The sequence below is a fragment of the Prionailurus viverrinus genome, chromosome A2 (genome assembly GCF_022837055.1).
Source record: "Prionailurus viverrinus isolate Anna chromosome A2, UM_Priviv_1.0, whole genome shotgun sequence".
NCBI lineage: Eukaryota > Metazoa > Chordata > Mammalia > Carnivora > Felidae > Prionailurus > Prionailurus viverrinus.
The window spans coordinates 161,296,082-161,319,023 of record NC_062562.1 but is presented as its reverse complement, the minus strand read 5'-3'; the positions used below and the strand labels follow the sequence as shown (position 1 = coordinate 161,319,023).

At 39.9% G+C, this 22,942-nt stretch overlaps 1 protein-coding gene across 1 annotated transcript in view; it reads right to left on the bottom strand.

Annotated features, from left to right (window-relative positions):
• Positions 1-22,942, bottom strand: part of CNTNAP2 (contactin associated protein 2) — a 1,382,613-nt gene that overhangs the window by 647,261 nt on the left and 712,410 nt on the right. The window contains exon 13 of the mRNA XM_047837856.1: positions 15,488-15,688. Within this exon, the coding sequence (XP_047693812.1) occupies positions 15,488-15,688 (201 nt within the window). The remainder of the gene's footprint in view (positions 1-15,487; positions 15,689-22,942) is intronic.

The following is a 22,942-nucleotide window of genomic DNA, read 5'->3' as shown; positions in this document are numbered from 1 at the left end:
AAAATTGGTATTGAATTTTTTTTAAATTTTTTTAATGTTTATTTATTTTTGAGACAGGGAGAGACAGAGCATGAACGGGGGAGGGTCAGAGAGAGGGAGACACAGAATCCGAAACAGGCTCCAGGCTCTGAGCGGTCAGCACAGAGCCTGACGCGGGGCTCGAACTCACGGACCACGAGATCATGACCTGAGCCGAAGCCGGACGCTCAACTGACAGAGCCACCCAGGCGCCCGGGTATTGAATTTTTTAAAGAAAAGACTGGCCTTTCTTGCAAGCCTACAGCAAGCCAAACATGCATATCCTGAGGGTTTAGGGTAATGGACCACTTAGGGAGAGGGACTGGTACTTTTATTAGTGTCGGAGACGTGAAGGACACATGGCTTTGGTGACTGAAATATAAGTCAAACTTTCTATTAGGGTAGTACTCTGTCATGGTGCAGGCTGGCAGACTAGAGGCCGTTTATATTGAGAAGCAATCACAAAGGAGGCCCCTGAATTTGGAAGGTCGGAGCAGAGGAAATTCCTCCATAGCTCCCACTACCACGAAGGTCCACTAAGTTCTAAAGCACTCAGGGGACTGTCTTAGTCGGTGTGGACTGTGCCTCGAAGTGGGGAGCTGACCTTTACTGAATTGGGTTTAAACTCTTCTTTGGACAATATTCTGTTTCCGGAGGAAAAAAAAACACGGCTTAAAATTGAAACGCGAGAGTGTTAGAAGAGAGGAGTTACACAAAGAAAATGACAGTATATTCTCTGAACATTACATCAAATATGCAATAAAACCATTTGGGCTCTTAAGACAAAGGAAAGGGCAACAGAAAACCACAGACATTTAGGGCTGAGTTAAGAGACACCTTGACTCTATAATATGGCTGGGGGAGCAGGGCAGAGCCTGGTACAGATAGAAAGCTCAGGAAAGACACCATCATCATCAGGAAATCAGTTTATAATAGGTTTCTAACAACCACAATCAGGACAGCATCCCCTGGAAGACAGGTGGCTGGATATGAGCACTTAAGTTTTACCACGCATGTTGGGTGGCTGGGTGGGGCTTGAGGATGCTGACAGGGGACAGTGTACATGGTTCCAACTGTCCCACACAACCTTTAGCAAGGACTTCAGCCAACTATGCCTTCGGGGTCAATGTGGGGCGCAGTATGAATTCAGAGGCTCACCAGTCTCACACCTTCCTACTTCTCTTTAGAAGGAAACTATTTAAAACAGCTTTAATAGGAGATCCGTGCCTTAAGGGATCAGGTCTTATGCCTTCCATAACCATCCCCAGTAATTAGTAGCTAAAGAGAATAGATGGCCAATAAACAGTGGCTCAGAGAATGAATGGCCAGATGAAGGAACAACAAGCGATTTCAAAATTAAATATGAAGGGTTTTCCATGCAAAACAGTATGTACAAGGCGAGGCGGTGCACTAGAAAACTTTATGCTAAAACTTAATTATGCAACAAATGTAAAATGTCGAGTGTTCCCCGTCTCTGTCCAGAGGATTTTAAAGCAAGGCAATAGGAGCTCCAGGTCTCGCATGAAATCGTGAAGACCGTGGCAACGGGGAAGATATGTAGCCCCAGGGTAACCGCGTAATCTAAACATGAGGGCCTCCATATTGTTTCCTCTACAGATAAGCAGAGTTGGTCAGAAAACAGGAGGATGAGGTTCTCCATTCAAAGAAAAAAAAGGTGCAGAAAGAAGGGAATAAACTGCAAAAGACAAGACTCCTTTGAACAATCTTGATAAGGGCTGGCATATTTACCACAACAGTTTGTGCATAAATTAAAGGTGTTTACAGGTGTTTGGTTCCTGCACAACATGGAGTAATTCACACGACCACAGCTTTGACTGGCTCATAAATACACATGAACATTTTTTATGCAAGTGGCATAGTTATAAAGAAATCTAAATCCCAATGTGTTAATTAAAGTATCACTTTACATTCTGAGGACATCCAGGTGGGCTCTCAGGAGAACAAATGAGATCGGAAGATAGGAAATTATTTTTAATATTTGCAAACACTGAGAAAATATTTGTGTTTTGTTATTTTGTTTTCCACCTCATTTCAGTTTCTTTGTTATTCTTTCAAAGCAATCTCTTAGGGGAAAAAGGCATTATGCAAATTTCACATCAAGTGATGTTTTATATTACATCACCTCATTAGGCACATCCTAGTAGGTTTCAGGAGCTCTTTAAAAGAAAATCCCTTCCCTTCTCTCCTTCTCCCTCCCAGGGGCAAATCGGCTGTCAATCTTAAACAAGTTTAATATATCTGGCTATAAATTAATTGTATTACTCTGTAGTCATTCCCATTTAGGTTTCTTCTGGCCTTATCTTTCCTTGTATTGTCATATGACAGCTTTCCAGCAGAGTTCCATGCAAAGCACACGTGACCTGCCTTTAGTATTTTCAACAGTAACACATGGATAGATAATAAGGCTCATTCACCTCAATGGTTTCTCCATCTTGGTGGTATGTGTTACCACAAAAGCTTCCAGGGAGTAGATGGCTTCACATTAAGACTTTTTTGCTGAGCAAGTGCGTCTTCATTTTCACAGTCAGTTCCAAATCGGAAGCTCTAATATGATGAAAATGATCAAAATATCTATAAAAGTTACTAAGAAGTAAAGTACTGTGTCTGCATATTCCATGTGATCCCCATGGGGAGCCAAAATCAAGTTTCCCAGCAATGAATGCAAACATCTCAATCAAAATGATGATGATTTCCCTCTCAGAACTGGAAAAACACTAAGGATTTAGTTATATGTAGGCCACATCGTCTAAGTCTATCCAACTTTCATTTTCTTTGTCTTTCCTAGGCTTTGAAAAGGAAATTCAGTTACTTGTGTGCAATAATGCAGCACTGGAAACATTTTTTTCCCCCACGAAATCGAGGATTGGAAAGACCTTGAAGAAATCATCTCTGTTGTCTTGGGTTGTCAGTATTGGGGTTTTGGGGACTTTCCTGAAAAGCCTTGAAAAGAAGATGGTCTTCTGTTAGTTAAACCAAAACATCAACTCAAAGCAACGACTGGAACAAATTTACTACTAGGCCACCAACACTCCACGGTCATCTGATTGAATATGCGAACAGAGCTAAATAATCAAAGACAAGGTCAGAAGGAATCTAGAAAGATAACTAATATGTAAATAAGAGGATAGTGAGCAACATGAATTTTCCATGACTGCAGGCTAAGAAAAAGGGCTCTATGGCCTGAGGATAGCCAGTGCCTTTGACTCCCCAAACCTGGTTCACTCCTTGTGTTCCAAGTCCATGCTCAAGTAGCAAGCATGTGATTCTAATTTGGTTCCCCATATGGTAGCCCCCCAGGGAGCGATTTGGCAGGGTTGAGAACAAAAGCATCCAGTCCTTTTGGCATTCCATTTTTCATTATAAATTGACACATTGTCATCCTGGTTTATATTTGGCCCTCCATGTACCTTGCCTGTATGGAATGCGCTGGCCAGACCATCCCATCCCTTGAGCAGTTACTCTTTTCATTTTAAATTAATATAGTGGCATTTTGACTGTAGATCTCAATCTCACAGACTGATTATATTTGAGATCAAACTAGAGTGTGCTGATAAATCAAGTTCTATCAAAAGAATCTGACTTTGAATCGTAGAAAACTCATTAAAGTAATGTCAGATATCTTGAGAGACAGCCTTCGAGACTTCTCCATGTGCTGTAATTTGATGCAAGTTAAGTTTCTTTTCCTTTCTGAAACTTCTATGCATAGGCAAGCATTTCATCCACACTATCCTAAGAAATTGCTTTGGACAAAATCTCTACTAAATCCTTTCTAATATAAGAGAAGCCCAATATCTTTGTTTTTCTACTTTCTCATTAAAAATGAAATTTCTAAGGTGGTTCAATATTATTTTTATTTTCTCAAGGACTTCTTTTTTTGTAGACCTTTCTCCTATATATATAATCCCAATTATGTTTCTCCTCCTCAGATCATTTATGCTTTTTAAAAATTTCTCTGAACCATGCCTACACATATTTTATACATTTTGCCTGGGTTAGGCTGTCCCTATCTTGAGGTGATAACACGATGACAGCCATTCTGAGTGGTAGTACAAAATCAATTCTTAAAAAACACTGGTTATATATTTCTAGACTATTCTTACCCCAGGTGATTTTTTTAATTCATATTGAGTCTATGTTACTTTAGATCCCTATTTCCCATCTTTGACCAAAGCCAACCCCTCTCCACTGAATACGTATCTGTTCTGGGTAAAAGACTTGGGCTTTAGCAGTTTGGCATCAAGTTATGTTTAGCTTTAATTTTTTTCACTTCAGTCATTTTGTAAACAGTTTAGTAAATTATAGTCAACTTTTAGTTATTTCCAGCCCAATTATTGTCCCTGCAAATGATGTTACCAACTTTGGTAGCAAACGCCTATTCCATGTAAGTAGTTAGATTTCTTTGCATTTCAAATAAGCTCTGTGTGGTGTTATTTTAAAGAAGTGTATCAGAACTAGCCATGAAGGAATTCCATGGAGGTCCATGGAATTATGTAGGGTGTGTGTGTGTGTGTGTGTGTGTGTGTGTGTGTGTGTGTGGCATTCAGAACACATAGAGATACATTAGATTATCACAGAGACCCGCACTGGTGCATACCCCAACAGGTGAAAAAATACACACACACACACACACACACACACACACACACACACACATAGCGAAGGTAGATCCTTTGCCTAATATGAACAACATCTACTACAAGGCTAGAAGGAAGAAGAATAATAAATTGTCTAGGGATAGAAGGAGGGAAAAAGTCATCACCATTGAGTATCTTGAAACTTGATTATCACATTTTGACTGCACTTTTAGATACTGGTCACACTCTTATCTTAAAAGTTATAACATTCCAATGCCAAGTATTTATTTAAAAATCATCCACTATATTAATTCATGTTTTTGCTGCTATTTGTTGGTTTAGATAATATGTGTCAAAGTGCACATTTCTTCTCTGCTTTGGTGAACATTATTTCATCAATACTTCCTATTTTTGCATTAAAACCTTGTAAGTTATGCTACCAGCTCTCTTCATGCAAACTCATAACTTGTGGTTAATAGAGCTCAAACCTCTGTCCATATGTATTAAGTTTCATCTATTAGACTTGACAATCTCGTGGTCTTGATCCTAGTAATTTTATTACTTTTCTCACCTTACCATCTTTATATTTTGAAATTAAACAAAATAAAAATGTTTTGGTTTCTAGAAACCTTTATATGGCCGCATTCTAAGAAGAAAGGTAACTGATTTTAATTTGGGGGCTAACTAGAGCAATATGCTTTTGTAAAACTTATGAGATATGAAATATAATCCACAGTCTAGCTGGACAGAATGAAGATGGGGCTGTTCTGTTTTAGTTATTTATTTCTCCATGATCCTTCTGGCCTCACCCTCCTGGCCCAGGCTCTCTACCCCCAACCCCACTTCCCCACATACTACGTCCCCTCCCTCCTCCTGTTACCTAGCAGGGAGCCACCTTTCTCCGTCCATCCTCTCTCCCTCTAACAAGCCTGAACTGAGAGTTATTTTATACTTTTGACAGAAAACAATTCCCTACCCTAAGAGAGTAAATATATGTCTTTGCTGGTTGACTTTTATGTCCGTGTCAGTGTTCTGGGGCTACCCTTCAGACACTGGCCACCCACAGGCAGACCTGGCCATCTCTGCCCCTTCTCATTTTAATAGGATCTCTGAGCAATCTGTCAACAGCAAATTAATACAGTAAGAATGCAAAGTTGGGTATGGGAATGTGTGTTAAGCTTAAGTGTACGAGTTTCTTCTGAAAAGAAAAAAAAAAAAAAGAAAGTACCAACATTGTGTTTTCATATCTTATGTCTGAAAAGAAGTGGATAACCTTTTGCAACATTTTTCTATTTCATCAATATACAATTCATCTGTTCTATTTGAAATACCTTGATATAAAAAACATGAAAGTCAAGTGCTCTATAGAAAGAGAGAGGCATGTTCTTACTTCTTTCACATCAAATGTTTTTCAATATGGTTCCAAACAAATTGCCATCTAAACCATATTTTTTAATATACTTGTCAGGGCCAAATCGGGGATATTGAAAAAAAAAAGGTAGATTTTCAAAATGAAGCATTTGCAGCTCTCATAAATGTCCCTTTTGGCCTCCTGCTTAACAAAAATGCTTCAGCCTTCTGTTTTAACTGTGCTAAAAGCACATTCTAATTTTGCACTCTAGGAAAAAATAAAAATTTTCCCCCCATCAGCTTATGAGGTGGCTCCATTCTCTTTCTCCTTTTCTCTTTCCTTCTTTCTCTTCCCCCACCCACCCCACCTTTCTCTCCTCCCTTCCTCCTCTCTTTAACATACTGGTAGAAAATACATACATACATAGTATGTAGATCTAGAGGCACAAAAGCTTAGATTTTAATCTTGGTTTGGACTCTTAGCATCATTTTTACTGTTTTCCTTTGGTGAATCAACCCTTCCAAAGTTATATACTTCTTTAGTTATAAAACGAAAATTATAATTTATAAAGTTTGGAGATGGATGGTTGAGCCAAGATGTATAAATGTCTATGGTAAGCCTTTAATTAACACTAATGCCATTTCTCCTTTCATTTATACTATAATCTAATTTAAAGATTAAACAAAAATTGTTAACATTGATTCATTTTTGAGAGAGAAAGAGACAGAGAGAGAGAGAGAGAGAGAGAGAGAGAGAGAGAGAGATGGAACATGAATGGGAGAGGGGCAGAGAGAGAAGGAGACACAGAATCTGAAGCTGGCTCCAGACTCTGAACTGTTAGCACAGAGCCCGATGGGGGGTTCAAACCCACGGACCCCAAGATCATGACCTGAGCTGGAGCCAGACACTTAACCAACTGAGCTACCCGGGTGCCCCTGAGAGATTTTAAAATATAAGTTATCTAAGTATAACTAAGTATAACTTATACAAGGATAGAGGCCAGTACATTTAGTTTGCATTTCAGATCCAGAACCAAGAGAAAGGAAAAAAAAAGTTATTTTCTTTAAGAGAATCTAAGCTACAGAGTGAAGGACAAAATAGCTATGGCATTCCCAGTCCACTAACACTTTGCAACATCATTCACTGTCCTATAAAAACTACTCAGTCACTGTTTTTGGTAAATGATAGGCGAACAGGATAACAGCTTCCACTGGCATTCATGGGTGGGAAAATAACAAAACTTGGAAAACATACAGTCTTTGAAATAAAATTCATGTATTATTTCGTTCATATCCGTTCTAAAAAAAAGTGAGTTCTTTCAACTTTCTCTGAGTTTTTGTAACATTACTTTTAGTTTGCATGGCAATGGGGGGTTTGATTCAACTATAAGAAAAGTAAAACAGAAAAATACTGCCAAGGAATGTGGATGGAGTGAGGGAGCTTTTCTACAGCTTTCCTAAGGTTATGGATATGGAGTGTGCTTATTTGGATCAACGGAGATGCTTCCCTTTAGGTAGAGCTCTGAGTGAACGATGAGTTAACACTGCCACATCCTTGGTGGACATATGCTATCTTGGTTAAAATACTAAATTAAAAGAAATGTTTTTTGAAACAACACAGAGGAAAGAAAAATCTTGGTATTTGACTTCTATTCCTGAGTAAAGTTGATCTACTTGATCTATTCAAATCGCCATTGCTGTAACCGTATAAAATGATATCTTATTTGGCAATATGACACGAGGTTCACATGTACCCTCATCATAAATGGAGAGATAGGAGAATGAAAGGTCCCCCAACACCTCGACCAGGTGTATCTCCTCTGTCTATCTGACTGAGAGAGCTACACGTTGCACAATTGAGGGAATAAACCATTGCTACTCTAGAGATGGATTTCTCAGTTGTTCATTTAAAAATATAATCTCTGCTGACTATCATGATCAGTTTAATGTGCAAACTTAGCTGGGCTATAGTGCCCAGTTATTCAACCAAACACTAATCATGGGATTGCTAGGCAGGTGTTTTATAGATGTCAGTAAAGTCCATGATCAGTTGACTTTAAGTAAGAGAGATGGCGCCACATAAGCTGGACGGACTTGATTCAATCAGCTGAAAGGATGAAAAGACTTAGTCTTCCTTGAAAAAGCAATTCTACCCATGGGTAGCAGCTTCTTCTCATTCTTCCGAGTTTCAGTCTGCCTTTCTTGACAGTGTGCCCCAATTGTGAACTTGCCAAGCCAGGTTCCACTACTGCATAAGCCAATCCCTTGCAATAAATTTCTAAACATAAATATTTTTACTGGTTTTATTTCTCTGGTTGAACCTGAACTATACACTGGCCCCTAGAACTCAAAACTCCTGTCTCCTCTTGTTCCTAAGCTTCTCCAAATAACTTCCGATCTTCCCTTCAGTACAAAATGCACATAGCAATGATTTTAGAAATTGTCATGAATTCTAAATTTATTCAAACTTTTATCCAAGATGTAGCAGTAAAATCCCTTCAGTATTTATGTCATATGCAAAATGACTTTATTTTCATTATAAAAAAAGTTTCTGTCGGTATTTTCAGGGAAATGCTATTTCAAAACTATTCTTTGACCTCCTTGTATTCTCACAGCATCTAGAAGAGTATTCTGTATTCAACAAATGTTTGTTGACTGTTTCTTAATAAAAGCTCAGGTATTTCCAAGAGACTTTTTTATAGTAAAACTCTCTTCTTTTTCAGCTTCCTGTTTAGGAGAGGTATTTTCTACATAAGGTACACAATGTAATCAGTTAGGTTTGTCTTCATTTTATGATGTCATTGAAATGGATAATTTTAAAGATGACAAACAAAAAATGTGATTTAAATATATGAGGACATTTCCAAATTCTACAGTGTGATACAAGGTTTACTTCAACATGTCCTTTACTCCTATTTCAGTCATAAAAAAAAAAAAAACAACGAAGCTACACATGGGCACTCACAGAATAAAATGGCAGAAGGAAAAGTCTTCATCAAGATCTAGAAGGTCAATGTTCTTCAAAGTCACACCTCAAAGCTCAAAAAGTTGGCACCTTGAAATGCCATACTCTTTTAGTACAGGTCAAGCTACCCTCAATAAATGTGACCTTAAGATTAATTTATTAATAAGAAATATTGGACTTGACCAAAGGTCACTTGGCAAAGAGCATTTCTAATCAGAGACGGACAAAGTAAATGGCAAGAAGGAAAATGTTCTTTCATGGTGGTTGAAGAGACGAAGAGACGGGATGGGTACACATCCGGCTGGGGTTGGCTCTATCCTCCCATTGGCAGGAAGGCACCGACCTCTCCATGTGTTGGGGCTCACCTGAGAGAGTCAGTAGGCGAGGCTTGGGAGAAGCCAGATTGGCATTTGAACCCAGCTTTTTCACGTCTAGCCACAATGACTTTTAGTGAGTCCATTCACCTCTCGGAGCCCTATTTTGTGAAGTGGAGATAATAAAATCTACCACATAACTCTGAGAGGTAAAGGAGATAAAAGGTCAAGAAAGGTATTTGGTCAATAGAATTTAATGAAAATCTCTACTTTTCTTTATCTCCTGTCTCAGAGCAGATGCTCTTTTTTTTTTTTTTTTTTTTTTTTTGGCCAGGGCAAATTTCATATTCCCTTTTCTCTTCTGAGGCCTCTTATATTCCTTCTCTGTCTTACATCTTTAGCCTCATCTGCTCTACTGTCTCCTCCATGTATAAACTTACTCATAATTCTCTCATTTTTTAAACATACAAACAATTCCCAAACCCTTGCTTTAGGTCTGTCTTCCGATTAAACAGCGGTTCTGTATTCAGCCATCCCTTCTTACTACAGAACTTCCTGAAAACCCTCACTTGCTTTTTTTATTCATTCTTCAGTGGCTCTGCCCAGCAGATCCCACCACCATGAATCTCCAGTGGCCTCCCAACAGCCAAAGCCAAGGCCTGGCTTCCTCTGTACGATATCTCACCACTGCCCACATCTCGAGTTTCTTGTTTGTGTTCACTTATTTTTACTTGTTTTTGTATTGTTAAATACTCCTTTGCCTTAGCTTCCCCATTATTAGCTTTCTTCCTCCTGCTGTGATCATTACTTCGGAGTCCTGTTGGTGAGCTGCACTCTCTCCTTTAAGGACTTTTTCAAATTAGTGTTTTCTTTCCTTCAATGTTCTTTCCTTGCTCTTCCCATGACCTTTCTGAGTCATCTTATGAAGACATTACAACCGTTCTAGTCATCCATTTTACCTTCACTCCTGGGTAGAGGGGAAGATTACTCCTAAAGTTATCCTGAAGTTACTCCACAGGTAAGCAATCATGACTCATGTTGATTCTACTACCTACACTTTAAAGAAAGTCTTCCCTCTTAATGCCCAGGGAGCCTCTCAGATATTCAGTCTCGTCCATTCTCTGGTGGCACTGTGCGGGAAGCTTGCTTCCCACAAACCTGGTCATCCCTCCATGCTACTCTTCACGTAACAGCTGGAATCCCCCACTTAAAACCATTCCCTTGGCCCTTTGAGTGGAATCCTGAAGGTCATGCAGAGACTCTCCTTCATATTTCTCTCTCTCACCCTCAAGGTCTCTACTCCAGCCATTCTCATGTCTTTCCAAGTATGTGTCCTTTGACGTCCATCTCAGAAACACTGCACATTCTGATATCTCTAACCAAGAATTCTCCCTGCCATTTTTTTTCTTAGGCAACTCATATGAATCCACATGTCAGCTTATAGGTCACAATTCCTGATATGCAATAAACAATAAGTATCTGTGGACCGATTGATGACCTCAACCATTATTCCAGCTGAGGCCTTCATCAACTCCTATCCATACTGCTGAAATAGCCTCTATTTTCCCTGTGACCATTCTGCCCCTTTTAACCACAATGTCCTCTATGGACAGTCTAGTTGCCTGGGTGTGGAATATTACCAGATTTAATCTGCTACTTTTACCTTTTAGTTATTTCTACCTTCCTTGCTTGCCCCATTTAATTAAACCCTAGTAATAATTAACACAATAATTAATTAGCTAAATTATTCATCTTTGAATTAATATACTGACTAGACACAATGAAAATGTTAGTCGTTAGTGGCAACCAAGCAATGTTTTTATCTATGTTTCAAGAGTTAAACATCATGGCTTCTTACAAGGCATAGCACCAACTTGGAAAGTTTGCTTTCTTAATAACTTCACCAAAGTTTAGAAATTTCTTCTAAAAATAGGTTATAAGTTATAATACCAGAGTCATGTTTTCTTGTCCTTTGGATGCCACTAAATCACTGTTTAGTATCATCAAAGTATATTGAATTTTACACAGCTTACTTTATAGGCAAAAATTGTGAACATAATTCCTTTTCAATAGATACAAAATCCAATAGTAAACTACCCCAAAGCATGGATAATTTATATTGCTTCTTTCAACAAAAGAAGCAATAAAACTATGACTTATGAGAATAGAATAAGACTACATTGAAAATTAAAGGAAGTGAAACACTGGAAACCAAAGAAAACAACACTATGTATAGTCAGAGAAATAGGAATCATATCAACTTTATACCTCTACAATTAAATCCTTATAGATGTAAGGAATACATACCTCAACAATAAAAAAAATTCTTAATTAGAAAGTACAATGTTTTATAAAATAAATATAGGGCAACAGTGCATCTAAGATATGAAAATAATAATTTTAAAAGCAGACAAAGTAGGTCTTTGTCAAAATACAGGGAAATATTTTATCTAAAATATTAAGATTGTTGACTAAGACATTTCTCAAGTGGGATGCAATGAAACTTTCTCTTGGTATCTAGCTTAACAAATTCAGGTTCTTAAGGTATTTATTTCAGAAGCAGATTTCATTGTTTAACCATTTTTGCCTTTGTAAGTTCAGATAGTACTACATTTGCAGTTCTGGGGATATAAATATAAAACATGCTAACATCCTTTTGGTTTTTGATATCCATTAATGGTTTTCGTTAAGTACAATTTGTTCATTCCCAAGTTGGTATGCCTCACTCCAAACAGGCTCTTCTATGGAATAAAATAACTTTATTTGTCTTGTTTCTTTGTCTTTTATAAAGCTGATAAGGACAACTGAATTAATAGTTACATGGCAAGAACAGATATGACCATAAAAAATGGCAAAATCATTACCGTAAAATGGATTCCATTTTTAAATTTTGTAGTAATAAAAAGAAGAGATAAGATTGCAAGAAATACATTACACTACCCTTGTAAAGTTGCAAGAAACCAATGATGAGTAGTTCTACATTGGTTAGCTAATGGTATGGTACAACCAAACATTTATCAAAATAAAAATGAGGTCCTTATGCATACAAACAACTCTTTATCATAAGTATCATTAGAAACTATAGAGACCCAAATGAACTCTTGAGGGTAAGGCTCTTAAAATAAAGAATAACATTTTAAGTACATAGCTATTACAAACTCATTTGATATTCATTTTAATTGCCATGACTATAATGAATATACTTTGTATTCAAACAGATGTCACAAGGAGTACTACAGAAGTTCCAATATAATTCAGTCTTAGTTAAGAACGAGTAAATGGATATTTAAAATTGAATGTTACCAGGAAGGAGGAAAAAAAAACCAATTACAGCAAACATTAGCTCCTTAAAACAGCAAATTAAAGATTTTTATTAAATTGTGTTCTTTCTTATTTGGACATATACAGAATGCCATCATTCAGAAACACTCGCTACCCCAACTACTCCTTTTCCTTGCTTCAGCTGTTCTACAGATTAGCTAGCCTGGAAAACAGAAGTTGGGAGGATGAAGAATGATTCAGAAGGGTGGGCTGAAATGGGGCGCCCGGGTGGCTCAGTCGGTTAACTGTTCAACTCCGGCTCAGGTCATGATCTCACAGTCCGTGAGTTCGAGCCTCACGTCAGGCTCTGTGCTGACAGCTCAGAGCCTGGAGCCTGTCTTCGAATTCTGTGTCTCCCTCTCTCTCTGTCCCTCCCCTGCTCGTGCTGTCTCTCTCTCTCAAAAGTAAATAAAACATTAAAAAAAAAAAGGGTGGGCGGAAATTCACTCTGTAACATTTAGAGACTGGTCTATGCAAAGGATTAAAAAATACTACAGTGCCAGTTTGGTTTAGCTGAAGGAGCAGGAAATTAGGTATGCCCTTTTTGTTTAATTGGCTAGACAAGCTCTAATATTTCCTTTAATCTTCTCCACCATGGAGAACTCAAACCTTAAAGTCTAACATGAGAGACCTTCATGCTTTAAATTAAAGATGGTGTTTCTTAGTGTATGGTCCACAAAACTACTCTTGGATGTTTTTTAAAAGCAAACATTCGTGGGTCCCAACCAAGTTCTACCGAATGAGAGTTCCAGGAATACGGCCATGCAATCAGCATTTTGACAGATCTGAGAATTCTGATGCACACATGGGTTTAAACCAACTGCTAGAAGGTAGGATGAAATAATAGTTAAAATTATATAATGATGTATTTTCAGTTCATTCCAATTAGCAAACATTTATTAAGCACTAATCTCTTGTGAGTAAAAATTATACATATATATGTATATACATATACATATATATATATATATAATTATGTATATACACATATGTATACATATACACACACATCTTCAAAGGCAAGCAGCATATGATAAACTTATTTTCAGAGCATAATCTATTATGTACAATAATCATCTACAAATGTCTGCAAACACAATGTCTGGAATCCCAAGAAAATAGCCTGCTATTGTGCAGATTAGCAGTGAACTCCTGACTTTGATTTAGTGTGTTGAACTTATTATTTTTTAATTTAAATTTTTTAATGTTTATTTATTTTTGAGACAGAGAGAGACAGAGCATGAATGCGGGAGGGTCAGAGAGAGAGGGAGACACAGAATCCAAAACAGGCTCCAGGCTCTGAGCAGTCAGCTCAGAGCCCGACGCGGGGCTCGAACTCACGGACCGTGAGATCTTGACCTGAGCCGAAATCGGACGCTTAACTGACTGAGCCACCCAGGCGCCCCGAACTTATTATTAGAAATGTAACTGAGTACTCTTAAAAACAGACTAGAAACTAGCCTTTGGCTTACCCTCCTTCAATGTCCTCAAACTGTGTCTCTGCCTCTGAGCACCTCAACACCCCCGCCACAATCATCTCTTCTTTCTTCAAACAGCAGAAGCACTAATTGTCTGAACCAATCGTGTCCACATGTACTTTTTTTTTTTTACAGATTTTACTTTTAAAGTTAATTTTTATGTATTTTGAGAGAGAGAGAGAGAGAGAAAGAGAGAGGGAGGGAGGGAGGGAACCCAAGCAGGCTCCCAAGCCCCAGTGTGGGGCTCAAACTCAAACTGTGAGACTGTGACTTGAGCCAAAAAGAGAATCCGATGCTTAACCCACTGAGCCACCCAGGCGCCCCTAGATTTTACTATTAGATTCTAGAGGTTACACTTGTCTATAATTTCAGCGCATAAAATACACGCAAATCTTCAAAATACCGTATAATGTTTTATTAGAACTCTTCTTTGTAAGCTATTCCACATAATACTGCCTCTAATCCGACACCGATTTGGGGCATCAAATAGCTCATGGGTCTGTGATGTGGCATGATGTCACTTCTATTGCTTACTATTACAAATAATCAGTACACTATTTGCTATTTATAAAGTCCTTAAGTGGATCAAACCCTGCAGTCAGCATTTAGTACACGTACTTATTAAATTCTCACTCACCTGCAATACGCATTATGATTCCTATCTGAATGAAAAAGACTGGAAACTGAGGCTTACGAGTTCAATCAACGCCACCCAAATCGCACACCTGGAGAGCGGCACGGCTGAAAAGTGTGGTCAGAGCGCATGCTCTATTTCTGCTCTGTCATACTACAGACTGAGGGATTTCGTTTTCTGTCAACGTCTTGAATTGGCGGCCAAGAACCCCAAAGCACACGGATCTCTATTTCCAGTGCATCCTTTGGACACTAGTTTTTATACCTTTAACGCACACGCACACCCACACACTCGGAAGCATCGCTAAAAGTAAGCCGTCCCACACCTAAACAATCAGGTCGAGCTCCTTGAGACAAACGGATCCTGATAAATGACTGCAGACAGCAAAGGGCTCTGAATTCTATCGCTGTGCTACACGCTATTCATCTCGGGCGGCCTTTCAGCTTCTCCTTAAACACAACTGAACAGCTCAGAGGGCATCACCTCAAAGTTCACAGGAGGCTCGGAGACACCTTTGCCCGAAGCCACGACTGATCATTAAGCACCAGAAACACTCGTGCACATATGTAGGTGCGGAAAGTTGAAAAACCTGGACGTTGCAGACCAGGGAATTTTTTTTTTTTCCTTAACATCGTACTTGGTCAGTTTCGTTCTCCAGAAAACAAACCAAGTGCGAGTTGACTTTGGTCACAGCTGCCTGCACTTGGGGAGGCCGGACTGGGAGATGCTAAGTCACACCTGTTGGGTGGTGGCGGTCATTCCAAGCACCAGCTGGGACAGTAATTAAAAGGAACCCTCCATTCGCAGCCTACCTGGGGTGTTCAACAGCCTGGACATCTTGCAGAAGTAGGAGACGTACTGCTCACAGTGCTCAGCGCTGCTGGTGACGGCACTGATCTGGTCCATGGAGGCGCTGTAAACGAGCTGCGTCACGGAGTATTTTTCTGGGCTGTAGCCCGCCACCGTGGTCTGCATCTGCAAATCGTGAGACACGATGGTCCACACTTTGTCCTCTGTGGGGAGAAACAACGACGAAAACGGGTCGTTAGGACGCAAATGCTTCTGCAAGCGGCAGAAAATAATTGGGCTCCACCTTCCCTGACTCAACGTAGAACAGGGTTGAGGACAGCTAACCTTAAACTTCTATCCGAGAAGTCCTGCTTGTAGAGACAAAGTAGAAAGAAATGGGTTTTTTTTTAAGTGTTTATTTATTTTTGAGAGGGAGAGAGAGCGAGAATGCAAGCATGAGTGGGGGAGGGGCAGGGAGACAGGGGGGCAGAGGATCCCAAGTGGGCTCTACGCTGAGAGCAGAGAGCCCGATGTGGGGCTCGCACTCACCGACTGTGGGATCATGACTTGAGCTCAAGTCAGACGCTCAAGCGACTGAGCCCCCGGGTGTCCCGAAATGTTTCTTATTAAGGACAAATGCAAGATACCTCCGGAACACACAGAACGGACAGCTTATGTCTCCCGTTGATACTAATATCCACAGCCCGCTATGTTCCCACTCCTTCCTGACGCTCTAACCCATCACACCTCTGATACAACAGTATCTGCGCTTTCTGAAAGGAACTGTGCTCTCTCAGGCCTCAGAATCTTTGTCTATGCTGTTTGCGCTAATCAGAAAACGCACCCTCGTCTTGTCAACAAATATTTTCACCTGACCTTTTGGATGAACCTGGATCCTGCATCTTGTTATTGAAATGCTCTATACCTGGGCAACAACACAAATGAGTAATTACCTTGATGTTTTGGACCCTGAAAATTTCCATGTGCGAAAAGGAGAAGCAAACGTAAGGTGGATGAGTCTGAAATATAACCCTATGTACTCTTGAATTTGAATTAGAAGCATCACTATGAACCCATAATTTTTCTTTTTTAAAAATGTAGACCTACGTCTTAGCTCCAACCACTGGAAAAGGCCCCAAACAAGGACAACCTGTGGCACCAGATTGTCATCACCCAATAGGATTTTTCATTAAGAGAAAACCAGGATGCCAGGTGAAGTGACCGATTCCGGGGCTGAAAATGTACAAGATAAGCCTGGAACGTAACGTCACATGGAAACAAATGAGCTACTGGAAACGGAGGGCAGCTCAAAGCCCCCCCCCCCCCCCCCCGAACAGAGAAGGATGATTTTAACATCACTAAGAATCTCCTGCAATGGAATAAAATACATCTGGTATGTTTAATTCCAGGCGTTTGTGAAAATAAAACGAAATGTTCAATTGTGGGAAATGCTAGGTAACTAACTCATTGTTTTGAATTTTAGGAAATAAGGACAAAGAATCAAGCATCTAGTCTACCTTACCTGCATGTTCTGTAACATAATTAAGGGTCTCTTTACGGACGTATTTCAGCTCATACATGAAGATTAACAGAGGGAACCAGAGGACCGTCGTTTGGGAACTTCTGACAAGAAGGAGCTAAGCAACGGTACTCACGGCTGGTACTACAACCAACCAGAGGAGCTGTGCCTTCTGGTGGGATTGGAACACAACGCTGCATGGCAGGCAGTGTTGGCCCACATCAAACCTGAATTTCATCGCGCTTACAGTCCTCACTGCCAGCTCCTAGGACATACAGGGGGAGGGGACTATGTTAAGTGAGATCCAAGGGAAGAGTCCACAAAATCTCTGCAGTGTGAAACTCTACAGGTTACGCAATCTAGTTTCTTCCACAAATAAATAAGTTACAAGGGAACAGAGATTAAAAGAGACCTTCTGACCTTGTCCCTCACGTAGTTTTCCTTATTTCAGCAAATGACAACTCAGTTCTTCCAGTTGCTCGGGACAGGAGCCTCAGAGTTCCCGTTACATCCCCCACCCCCCTTCTTCCACACGCATCATCCAACCTCTCCGTGGATCCTGTCTGCTCTGCCTTCTACATTTGAGATCTGGGTGCACCTGACCTCCACCTCCCCACCGGTTCTGGTCAAAGCCCCCACCTCCTGCTGCCCGCATCACACAATCCCTTCCACCCCTCCCCTGCTTCCAGCCCTGCACTCTCACACCTACCCTCCACACAGAAGCCACGCTGAGCCTTTCCAAAATACGCCAGCCAAACTCGGATACTTTGCTCAAAGCCCTCACATGGCCCGGGGGGGTTTTTGCTCAGAGTAAAAGACTAGCTGTTGAAACAGCCAGAGGCTCTCCGCGACCCAGCTCTACCTTGCCCTGTTCCCTCCTGCTCTCCTAATGTCCCCCTTGTTCAGGGGGCTCCAGCCACACCGAGCTCCTTGCATCCCTCAAGCCTGCTGGCCAGCCCATCTTGGAGCCCGTGCTTTAGCTCTTTCCTTAGATAGCAGCAGGGGTCACCCCTCCTCCTCCTGAGGTCTGCCCTGAAGCCAACTTCTCCTTTGCTGAGCCCCTCCTCCACCACAGCTGCTTCCTATCTCCTTGTCCGGCTTTGTTTTCTCCATAGTATTTATCCCTCTCCGGCTGAGTGCCCATTTTCATTTTGTCTGTCCGTCTACGTTAGAAGGGGAGGAGGAAGGGGTTGTTTCCTTTTTTTGACAGAGAGAGAGCCAGGAAGGGAGAGAGAACGAGGGAGACACAGAATCCGAAGCAGGCTGCAGGCTCTGAGCTGTCAACACAGAGCCCGATGCGGGGCTCGAACTCACAAACCGTGAGATCATGACCGGAGCCAAAGTCAGATGCTTAACCCACTGAGCCACCCAGGTGCCCCAGGAAGAGGTTGTTTTCAATGCTGTATGCACAGTGGTTAGAATAGTCATTACACATAAGAGACCTTGACAATACATTCATTGAATAAAACGAATTAAGAAAACATAAATAGAACACAAATAACCTGATCCAGGAACTTCTTAAATCACTTTGGTTCAAGTTCTGGCTCTGACCTTCCTCAGGGACCCTGGACGAGCCACGTCGTTCTAAACTATAATTTCCCTTCATCAGTTACAATGTGCCTCTGTATTAGAATCCTTTCCACTTTGCTCTTCTGAAACCAACTAAAGCAAGTTCAAGTACGGTGCCCATGTAGTAACACGTTTTCCATGGGATAGGATGATCGTTTTCCACGTTCACCTTTGGCCTGATCAGAACTGTCTTCCTTCAGCTGCTCTGATACAGCAACAAAATACAATGTGTTCTAGTAATTCTGTCTCTTTCTGACATGATTCTGACCGCAAACGGATTGTCACCTATATCCAGACCTTCACATTTACCTTCACCTAAGTAAAGATCTGTTAATTAAATACGGTGAACTTTATCTCTTTTCTGTTAAAATCAGCCTCTAGTATAGAGTTCTCAAATGTTTGACACTACTCGCTATTTACTTAAAAAAAAAAAAATCCTTACCAGGACCATGTCTTTGTTCTATGGCAATATTCCAATATTCCATGACTTTCATTCTTTAACTCATAATGAAACAGCATTCTACTCTGACCCTTTCTCAAGTATCATAAGCCCCTTTTTAATTTACACAAAATGATGTTCATAAAGGCAAACATTAATTAAGCAAGTAAAATAAAATGGTCACCCATTATGGTCTCTGTCAATAACTTTAAAAATATTAACCAATATGTTAATATTGATGAGTTGCTAACATTTTGGTTCCAGTGACTGCTTGGCCCTAAACCCTACACCCACGCATTTGAGCACACACATTTCTGTGCCAATCTTCTGGGCACCACGTTCTTTATATTTGTTTCATAGCCCATTCGCTCATTCAACAAACAGTACTGAGTATCCACTATGGATCAGATATGGATCTAGGCACCAGGGGAACCACAGAGGAAAAAAATTCTAAGTGTTTGCAGTTTACGTTCTTGTATTCTAGTGGGGGGAAAAACCAGATAATAAACAAATTAAAATATCATATGTAGTTAGCAATTGATAATGGTGAGAAAAACTACATCGGAGAATGGAAGAGCAGGCTACGTGTAGATTGCAGTTTTAAAAATTTTAAGTATAATTGATATACGATGCCCTATTAGCTTCAGGTACACATCATAGTGACTCGATATTTTGATACATTGCAAAATGATCTCCATGGCAAGTATAGTTACCACCTGTCACCATACTGAGTAATTACAATATTATCGACTCTCTTCCCTATGTTGTACATTACATCCCCATGGTTTCCTTATTTTATAACAGGAAGTTTGTAGCTCTTAATTCCCTTCAATTATTTTGCCCATCCCCTGACCCCAACCCATACAGTAACCAAGTTTGTTTCCTGAATCTGGGAGTCTGTTTCTGTTTTGTTTCTTTTGTTTTTTAGATTCCACATATAAGTGGTTTCACATATAAGTGAAATCATATGGTATTTTTCTTTGTCTGATTGCATTTTCAGTTTTATTTATTTTTTTAATGTTTACCTATTTTTGAGACAGAGACAGCATGAACAGGGGACGGGCAGAGAGAGAGGGAGACACAGAATCGGAAACAGGCTCCAGGCTCTGAGTTGTCAGCACAGAGCCCGACGCGGGGCTCAGACCCATGAACTGTGAGATCATGACCTGAGCTGAGGTCAGATGCTTAACCGACTGAGCCACCCAGGTGCCCCTGTCTGACTGCATTTTTAAAGACCGAGGACAGCACAACAAGCCTCACTATGTGACATCTGAATAAATAAGATTATCGTCCAACAAGCCGTGTGAATGTCCGGGTAAAAGTATTCCAGACAGAGAAAGGGCAAATGAAAACGTTCTGGCTTGAGAATATTTCTGGTGTTGTTCAGGTATACAAGGAGGCCAGTGAGTGAGGAAGGAAAGAATAGCAGGAATTAAAGTTCGAGGTGTAATGGGGATGGGGGAGGTGTGTGACCCCAAAGTGAAATGGGAAGTCCTTGGCACAGGAAGGTTTGGAGCAAGTTAATGTGGCGTGCTTAAACTTATTCTCTGACATACTATCCTTTATTTCATTAAAATTATATACTTCAGAAGGCTTGAAAAACATGTGTGTGTGCATAGATAGATAAAGATTTAAAACTTTTTACATTGTCATGGCATTATAAAAGGAAATCTGTAAACTCTATTTTAATGGCAGAAAGCAATTACTGTTGATGCATCTTGCAAATTATTTTTTAATGCTTGCCTATTACACATCGCAATGGCTCCTTTGGAGCCATTAAATCTTAAGTGACAAATGGATATTAACAATTTTGCAGATATCCACCATCTAGAAGAAAGTTATACTGCATAGAGTTTCCTTTGCTAGTATCATAAGTGAAAAATTAAGAATCCTATTCCCATATTTGTAATGTGTTTATATACAACTTATATAATCTGTATTATCAGGTATGGGTGTAATGCAAATAGAAACCACTATGTATGGCTGTTTCATTTTTATGAAGAAGCAATTGATAAGCGAGTGTATTTCAAATACTCTCTTTGGATTAGTGTGTTATGAAAGTGCCTTCTGTGATCACTGAGAGCTTACTCTCTGTCTCATCACGTAATCACATTTTTAAAAACTGTCACACTGTACAGTGTTTTCAATACAGACAACATAATGATATTTTTCAAATACTGGGAAACATACGGAGCATACTGTGGAAACACATCCCTCTCCTTGGCAGTAAACAGGGTCTTCAAGATTACCCAGCTTAGTTATATTGACATGAGGACGTTAGAAATCTCTGCTACCTATGCCAGTGACCCAACATCCTTATCCTATCTGTTAATTCTCAAGTAATTCACTTCATGAGGACTCAAGTCGTCATATGGCTGAAGTTCTGACCAGGAACTGATAGTCAGGAAATGACCAGCGGAAAAAAAGCAAAGAATAACTCCTTCCAGGATATAACCAATTTCTTTACCACGTATAGGCTATTTTTGACTCTTTTCCATGCTACCCATATACAATCTGAAGTTCACATTATAGAGCATATTGTAATAAAAGTCCAGTTGGAGCTGAATCCAGTAGAAAAAAGAAATTTGCGTGTCCTATACATTTGCATATGCATCTAAGGGTTTTTGATTTTCAAACAATATCACCGGTACTGGTTGAGGACTCATTTGTTCATCTGAGAGCTTTTTTTTCTCACCTTTATTCATATGAACTCTGAAATAATCTTTAAAAAAAGAGACTATTGTAGACTACCTAAATTTAAAATGGTACATATAACTTAGAGGGGAATAACCAACATCAACTTGCAGTCCAAATTGCTTACAAGTCCTTGTATCTGTTACAGTTACACTTCAGGAATGACTTTGGGTTTCTCCCTCTTACGATAACACAATGGGAAATGAACTATCGTATACGTATACCCAAGATTTTTCATATTGCATGTAAACCTTGGCCTGCTGGATAAAACTAGTGGGCCCAATTCTGTATATCCTCAAATTTCTCCTCTAATAAACTGCATTCCAATAACTTTATCTGTGGCTTTGTTTGGGCACAGGAGTCTTAATGGCTCTTATCCTGATTCCATCAAACAATGGTTGAGCCTTAACTATGAGCAAGATATGAGTAAGGATGTCCAATTAAATGCTACAGAAATTTCAGCCTTGAGGCTCCTGGGTGGCCCCGTTGGTTAAGTGTCCAACCTTGGCTCAGGTCTTGATCTCACAGCCCGTGAGTTCAAGCCCCACGTCAGGCTCTGGGCTGACAGCTCAGAGCCTGGAACCTCCTTCGGATTCTGTGTTTCCCACTCTCTACCCTTCCTCTCTTGTTCTCTCTCTCTCTCTCTCTCAAAAATAAATGAACATAAAAAAAAATTTGCAGCCTTATAGGAAGACATATCCAAGGCAGGAAGCCTGACATTCGAAGGAAGCCATGTTCTCATGTGAAAAATTTTGAATCCCAAATAACATCAACATAAACATCTTAGAGAACATCCATTGTGACCATCTTCTATTAGAGACACAGAAGCCAAGTCTCAGGAGTGATAAGTCACTTGCCCAAATGACTATGAAGAGTTAGTGGCAAAATGATGGAGACTTTGTCTCCTAAATCTGGATTTAGTGCTCTTTTCACTCTTCATCCCTTTGACCCAGTGGTGACATGGTTGGTGACACATCAAAAATTCTATTGTCTTCTCCACATGAACCCACTAATTTTCAGAGAGCAGTTTTTAAATGACAACAATATACAACCTATTAAACATAGAAAAATGCCATAAAACAGTAATATAATTCAATATTGCATGCATTCACAGCTATTTATTGAGCTCCTGACCGTTTTCATCACGGTTAGGTTCTGGGGATACGAGAAGGACAAAGACTTGAATTCCTGTCCTCGACAAGCTTGTAGTCCATTGATGGAAAGAGAACAGTAAGCCTGGAATTACAGATCACAAAC